Source organism: Oryctolagus cuniculus, chromosome 9, assembly GCF_051225735.1.
Source record: "Oryctolagus cuniculus isolate XC-2025 breed Fujian yellow rabbit chromosome 9, ASM5122573v1, whole genome shotgun sequence".
Lineage (NCBI taxonomy): Eukaryota > Metazoa > Chordata > Mammalia > Lagomorpha > Leporidae > Oryctolagus > Oryctolagus cuniculus.
In genome coordinates this window covers 92,024,397-92,032,500 of record NC_142875.1, presented here as the reverse complement: position 1 = coordinate 92,032,500, position 8,104 = coordinate 92,024,397, and the positions used below count along the sequence as shown (strand labels likewise).

At 35.0% G+C, this 8,104-nt stretch overlaps 1 protein-coding gene across 3 annotated transcripts in view; it reads left to right on the top strand.

Annotated features, from left to right (window-relative positions):
- XPO4 (exportin 4) overlaps positions 1–8,104 on the top strand; it is a 115,343-nt gene that overhangs the window by 36,542 nt on the left and 70,697 nt on the right. For all 3 annotated transcript variants that reach the window (XM_089304366.1, XM_089304365.1, XM_089304367.1), the window contains one exon: positions 7,668–7,784. In XM_089304366.1, the coding sequence (XP_089160492.1) occupies positions 7,668–7,784 (117 nt within the window). The remainder of the gene's footprint in view (positions 1–7,667; positions 7,785–8,104) is intronic.

The following is an 8,104-nucleotide window of genomic DNA, read 5'->3' as shown; positions in this document are numbered from 1 at the left end:
GCTTCCATCTTGTGGCTCACTCCAAAATAACAACAACAGTCAGGGCTGGGCCAGGCCAAAGGCAGGAGCCAGAAATTCAACCAGGTCTCCCACATGGAAGACAGAGGCCCAAATACATGGGCCATTTTATACTGCTCTCCCAGGTTGGATTGTAAGTGGAGTAGTGGAGACTGTAACTTGTACTCATGTGGTGTCAGCATCACAGGCTGTGGCTTAACTCACACCACAGCGCTGGCTCCAGACTTGTTTTCCTTGTTTTAGTTTTTAATTAACACAGTATAGCAACTATTTGCATAGTATATACATTGTATTGGCTAATATAAATGATCTAGATATGATTTGAAGTCTGTGAGAATATGTGCATGAGGTGTTCATAAATATTATACCAATTTTTAGAAGAGACTTGAGCATGTCAGGATTTTGGTATCCTGTGGGATCCTGGAACCTGTCCCTTGCTGATACTGAGAGACAACTGTATTTCCTTCCAAACTAGCAGTCATGTGCTGCACAGTCCAATGGTGGCCACTGTGGATGGCCTAGGGAAAAAGAAGTGGTAGATCCAAATAGCTCAGACTAGCAGGGGAAAGACTTGGATCTGAAACTGCTCCCTGGAAATACTATACTGGCCTCTTATGAACTGAATCAAGTTTTCTTCATATTTTAGATTTTGCTTAAGGACGCCTTGTTTCATTTTGACAACCCTGCGATATAAGAGGATTTAAACTTCAGGAACTTACTAGTAGCTCTGAGGTCTGTCTATCTATGACTAATGGCTTTCCTGTGTTAGTTTGGTGATCATTCCAGCTAGGATTTCAGTGTTGAGGTGGAATTTCTGTGGCCTGCCCTCATCCCCCACAAGTAGCTTCTTGGCACTGGACACCACAGGCAAAGGATAAAGCGTCCCTTGCCTCTCTCAGGAATGAGCACATACTCAGGAATTGAGTTCTCTGCTTTCTTTCCCCTTGGATAATCTGAGCTAACACAAAAAGTGGCCTCACTGGCAATTGGATTTTTTTGAACCACTGAAATAACTGATGTTCTGATATGACTGGAACAGATGTAGCTATTTAGTTAGAAATTTTTACTCTATTTATAGTATATACAGTTTGAGGATATTCTCATAAAATAAAGAATTTCTTAAACTGGTAGTGCGGCTAAGAACTTCTATAGTAATAGAAAACTACTAGTGGAAGTAGAATTTAATTTCAACTACAGGATGAAATTATTTTGGTGGCCATGTAGGAAACGTAGACTTCAGAAATGTTCCCTGCATTTATGTGGCAGATGAGATGTGTACACACGTTTGACTTTGCTCAGCAGCTTAAAACTGTCTCTTTGGGCTGCTGTAAAACAGTGTGAGAATGTAGACCATTAAAACATTTTAATTCAGCTTCTTCTCTATTTTTCTTTTGTCTTGAATGACTGCTTAGAATTTGTGGGAGTGGTTCAAGAATTTCCTTGAGATTTTCTTAGTCTCAGAGACATGAGTAGCAGTGGAGAGGATTAAAACCTCAATGAGGAAGTAGAATGATAAAGTGATCAAACGTTGATCTAGTGTTGGCTAGAAACTTAATTTTAAAGGTGATTTTAAGAAATATTTGAAAAGGAGAGATAATTAACTGTTGGTTTTGTATAGATGAGTAAAGGATTGGCCTCATGATCGATCAGGTTAGGTGACTGTTCTGTTAACACTGCTTCCATCAGCCTTCACTGTAGGCTGTCTTCCCTCCTTCCCTTTGAAGAGTCTTGATTTTTGGTTGAACATACCTGTTTATGCAGGTATTATGCTGCAGCACTGACTTTGAATTCACACTCAGATTTAAATCCCAGTTCTACCACTTACTTACTGACCTAATCGTTTAACTTCTGTAGGCATCTACGCACTAATACGTGAACAAGTCTACTAACACTCATTTCACGTGCTGCTCATCAGCAGTTGTTTACCCTATCTCCCTCTTAGCTCCTTATCCATTTCTTTATAGAATCTTGGGAAGTAAACTAGTAAGTCATCTCTTTTTCTATTAAGTAATATTTTAAGTGTTGAAAAGCAGAAGAAAGTATTTATGCTATTATCCATAAATAAAAGTAATTATTTCTGTGTTTATAAAAAACTTAGCCAATGGATTAACTTTCCTCTAAATGCTTTAAGAAGTATCTTATAGTCTTGGTTCTTTACAGATAGTTTTGTGAAAAGATTAGATTTAATTCACAAATATTTTCTGAGGGGGATGATATTTCTAAGACACTAAACAGTTTTCCATCACTATGTAGTCTTAATGTAGTTGGGCTTATGCGATTGTTCAATAACATGTTATTTCATGCCTGTCTTTGTGGGCAGACTGTTTGCCTTCCATAATTATGAAGGTTACTGTGGTTACTTTGTCTCATTTATGATAGTGTCAAACCTGCTGTCAATATTAATTTAACAGGGGTACGGAAACTTTCCTTCCTAGAAAAATAACACAATTTTTTATTTTAAGCTAACATTTAAGCTAAAATTTAATCTATTTCGCGTTTGTCTTATTTCCTTTAAAACTGATAGGCATACATTAAATCACTTTTAAAGCTGTTTAATTTAGCATTTAAGCCTCCTTTCTTCCTCTTCGCCTGCTAGAGAGAAGTGGGTGAGAAATTCACTTGTCTGCAGCAGTGCTGCCCCTGGATGTGATAGCCAAGTTAATCTCTCTTATCACAAGTCTCATTGATGTTTGCTTAGAAGAACAGCTGGAAGTCTGCTTTATGTATGGCAACCTTTCATAAAGTTTATTCTTGGTAATAAAGCTCCTGGGGGAAGAGCCAGGCTATTATAAGAGACAATCCTCTCTCTGAACAAGAGCATTTTATTTTGTCAGCTGGAGTTAGTGTTTGAGTATCTTATGCTTGTGACAGTAAGCTGGTGAGTAAGGCAAGCTATCTCTGAAGGGCATGGAATTAATGGCTTTTGCTAGAAATGAGAATGCTGCTGTAAGACTTTTAATGTGAAAACAAGAGTTACTTAAATTGTTAGTTAACTTGTGAATTTTCAGTACTTCAGGGAAAGAAGATACATTAGAATTTTTCATAATTTGAGATCTCATTTGCATCGTCTTCTACTTGTTTTATAAACTTAAATTTTCTTTTCGAAATTTGGAAATATTAAAAAAAAGTAGAGGACACATAATGTATTTATTTGTCACCGTCCATTATGTTAACATGATGTTGGTCACAGAAGTAAACGTCCATTCATTAATCCAGGCAATGATTACTGAACATCTACTATATTGTTTTAATGATGCTTTAGTTATGGCTCATTTTAAAAGTGATACAATTTTAATTTGGTGGATTGTATGTAACAATAGAAAAACTAGGACCAAAAAGCCAAAACAAATGGTAACTTTTTTTATGATGAGGACAATAAAAATACTGTTGCCACTTTACTTAATCTTATCCTAACCTACTACATTTACACAGTACTTATACAAGCATTATTTAATTTTAACTTTAGGACAGCCATGCGAATTAGGCAGGGCAGAGGGCACTAGCCCTTTTTATAGATGAGAAATCTGAGGCCCCAGATAAATGAAGGACTTCAGTCACCAGAAACCTTAGGCTATCACAGCCTATTCTGATTCCTCAGTGCAAATCAGTAGGATTTTTGTACTGAACTCCTGAAAGAGTCCTGACATGTGTTTTTATTGGTAACTTATTTTAGATATAGTTTTAACAACTTTTGTTACTTGATTTTTGACTTGTTGACAAATGAAAAGGATCCATCTAGAACTACCTGTTGGTGTAGTCAGGTTGCCAGTTGTGAGAGACAACCAAGGGTTGTTGAGAAAAGCCATGAAGCAGACATAAATCAAAGAGCCTTGGGATCTGGTGCCACTTTGTCAGAGCTCAAGACCCTTTAATATGTTTGTCACATCTAAGTAGTAGTTTTGCTATATCATTTAATAATTGTATAGGAATAATTTTTCTGAAAGATTTGTAGGAATTGTTTCATTAAAATGTTTACTTGCTGCACTTAGAATTAGATACTAACAATTCTTTATGATCTGGGGTTAGTGAAGAATTGTGTTAATATCTTAAGAAATCTAAGATTTGTACTGATGATATTGTTTACCAGTCAAGTCCCTGTTAACATTAGTATGACAATCCATATTTCTTGTTAATCATTCGATCAACTTTGATCTGATTTCATCAACATTATTTCCAGCAGCTTTTGTTTCTGGCTACCGTAGGCATCGGAGTCGCTGTCTGTAAGACCGAGAAACTTGCAGCCCTCACTCTGACAAAGGGCAGAAAGGCAGCACTTGAAGGTGCAGTGGAAGGCAGGTTAGAGGTAATGCTCTTGGAATGACCACTGAGAATTCGAGGCAAGTGGATAGGATGAGAAAGACTACAGTTTGAAATCTGTCCTGGGAAGGAGCTGTCCTCTTTGCTCCCTTGGGAGCTCATTTTTTGGCTTGCTTCCCTAGCTATCTTCATTACAACATGGTGTGAGCATAACTTCGCTTGAAGGGGATTTAATTGGTAATTAAATACTGAAAAATGAGTAAACTTATTTGGAAATGAGTCTCAGACATTTTGTGATATATTTAATTCCCCTGTTGATATGTGGAAGTACTTGGCTCTCTTAATGTATAACCAGTATTTAATTATGCATCATTCTCTGATGAGTAAATCTATTCATTTGGCACCTTTGAGCCAGACTAGTATAGTACAATTAATATTTTATCATGTTAATCTCATACTTACAGGACTCCCACGTTAAGGAGAGATTTAAACTACTGGGTATCTTTTAATAGTGACAATCTTATTGAAATTTAGTTATTTGAAAGCTGAACATTTTAGGTATGGTTAAAACCAGAATATTTGATTACAGGTAATACCTCTAGCCATGCTGCATAAGAGTTTATTCTTATGTATGTCTTAAGTCTTTCAGGTGCTATATTTGACTAGAAAGTACTTGTTTTCAAAGATTTCTCTTTCTAAGTATAGATAGAAAATAAAACATATAGGTTGATTACAGTGGTATATAAATTATGTATATCTATCCATTAAAAAATTGGAATGCTCTAAATAATTGTTATAGTAGCAGTTCCTTGATGGTGGGATTGTAGGGAGTTTTAGTTTCTTTGTTCTTTTCCATACTTTATAATTTTTCTAATGTGAAGTCACATAATTTTTTTTATAGGATAGAAAAGTTATTTAAAAGCAAATGATTCTTGTAGTAATATCTTTTGTTCCTAATTCTCGTATATGAAGTCTTTTATTCACTTTTATGGGTGGATTTTATTTATTGCTACAACTGATTCCACATCACTGGGAACTCCACGTCTATCTGATGAAGTTTGTGGTTAAGGAGACTTACATTCCTCCCCTGTTCTCAGCAGCAAACTCTGCCAGGCCCGCACACGTCTGCCCTGCCCCTTTCCTCCATTCATTTTTCTGACATCTTGACCATAAGCCATGGACATAATCTTAGGAAATGTTTTATTTCACACAAAGTAAAGCTTTACTGTGAGAACAAGCTGCTTTAATCTTTAGAGATTTGTTATTAAAAATCTGAATGTGGTCAGAGTTAAAAATATGCTATTTTGTGGGATAAAAAAACACTGTGGCAAGTGTAATTTAAGGAAATTAGTATGGATTCTTTATTTGTAAGAATGATAAGAGTTTGTGTTTAGTGAGTGCTTCTGGGTTCTTTGTAGCTTGAATGGTTTTGTATAAGTTGTGCATGAATTCTTTTCGTAGATTATTTCATCTGAGATTAACTTTTTTTAGTAAGACAAATTTTCTTAAACAGATATCTATTCATAATGTTCCTTTCACTAACGTCTTAGAAAAGAATAAGCTAAGGCCAAGACTTTAAAAAAAATTACACATACTAAAAATTATTTTCAGAATCAGTGGATCTTGGAATTCATTTCCTTAGATCATCGTGAATTGATTTTTTTTTCTGAATTTCATTAATTTGATTTGATACCTACTCTTCCCACTGAAGTCTAGCCATATTATTTTGTAAAGATTAATTTATTTATTTGAAAGGCAGAATTACAGAGAGGGAGAAGGTTGAGGCAGAGGGGAAAAAAAATTGAGATTGAGATCTTCCACCTGCTGGTTCACTCCAGTCTATCCATATTTAAAAATCATGTTCATGGTTGATTCCATTGTTACTTAAATGTGTCTGTGAACTGTTGATGGTGGGTACTTTAATCATTAGTCACCATTTTAACAGAAAGCAATTTTTTAAAATCACAGTTTTTGTTAACTGAAAAGTGACAGGATGATGCTTGATGAGTTTCTAAGATCCATTTAACTATAAAATGACATGATTATGTGATGAACTCTTCTCTGTAAGAGGTCATAGTGCCTGATTTCTCAGACTCCATTTTTCTCTCTGTGTGCCTAGCGCCATGCTAAGGCAGTTAAATAGACACTCTTTTCTTGAAAATTTGGGGAGGAGGGTTCATTTTTTTCTTATCACAAATGTGTAGTTTGCAGTAAATTTACTGTGTGTGTTTGAGCTAAATCAGACGCATTTAGAGGACTTTTATCATTGTAGAAGCACCATTCGTATCCCTGGTTTGCCTGGGAATTTTTCATTTACTTCCTGGTATGGAAAAGTCTGGGAAACTGCTTTTGTAAGAATGAGGTAGTGTGCCTTCCATAAATATTAATGATACAGTCATGCTTACTTTAGTTGAGATTAAGAGGCCAATAGGGATTTTATTTTCAGAAAATTTCAGACATAGACAATAGATAAATAGTACATTGTTCAACCATGTACAACACTCACTTTTGATAAATATCAACTTGTGCAATCTGTAGGAATTTAATTTTATGTATATTTGCTAAGATTTGCCAAGATAAGCATCTGTAAGGTCAAGGTACTGACATCAGAAGCATTTCTGAACAAAGATGTTGCAGTTGGTGGGTGGGTATGACTGTGTTCAGCTGTTGTATAAGCTTGCATAAATAGTATCATCTTGACTTTAATCTTTCGGTTGTTCAGAGGTAGTGTGCATATTTCTGTTTAACCCCTGGAAACATGCCAAAATAATTGGTATCTCTTATCCATCCCTGGTACCTTGACTCTAAATAGTCTATGAATAAAATCAGTGAGTTGATACTAGGAGTATGTTACATAGAACCAGTGAGAAGGAAAATCTTAAGTTTTTATTTAAAAAATTTTTTATTTAAAAAATTTGAAGGTACTACCTGGTTAATATTTTGGAGACTGTAAAAATCCATTTACTTTTCATACAAACAGCAAAACATGGAGTCAGACTGACTGGCTTTAAGTAATTACTTGTCCTTTCCCAGTCCCAGTTCTTTCAGATGTAAAATGGGAAATATGAATTGTTGTATGGAGTAAATGAAGTACTGCATCCAACCTTGTTTACTTTAAATACCATTTAAATTCTGTGATTGAGTAGTTCTGAGTTCAAGTCTTAGATGTATTTGCACTACTGCAATTAAGAAAGTACTATTTACACCCTCCAGGTGACTTAGAAAGGGAGCTAATTTGTTGCATCTCATTTTCTGACGAGCAGATAGAGTATCTAAAGATACAGTGGAAAGCCTAAAAGACAGAAAGTGTCCTATTGTGTTTGAACAAATATTGTGTTAAAATAAGCATTGAAAAAAATGCCTTATAATTATCTCTTATTAAATAATTACAGCAAACTCTGGCCTGTTCTATTCTAACTGCATTATTAAGTGAATTCTCAAGTTCAAGTAAAACTAGCAACATTGGACTGAGTATGGAATTCCATGGTAACTGCAAAAGAATTTTTCAGGTATTGGTATTTTTGTTCTTGTGTTTGGATACTAGGTCATTATCTATTTAATAAATGTATTTCTACTGGGATGAGAACATTTATTTTATGTAGATGAATGATAACCTGTATTTGAGGATTTGTGTTGTGATTTCATAGGATCTAGTAAAGCCATTGGTTTTGTGAATGCAGTTGACAGTTTAAAATTACTTGTTCGGTTCAAGTCTTTAAACAAAGAGACTACTATAAAAGTCTCTAGTATTTATTTCTTACTTTCTTTGGATATAACTAATTCATCTGAAGGGACTCTGCTGGCCTTAAAAATAGGACTGGCAAAATGC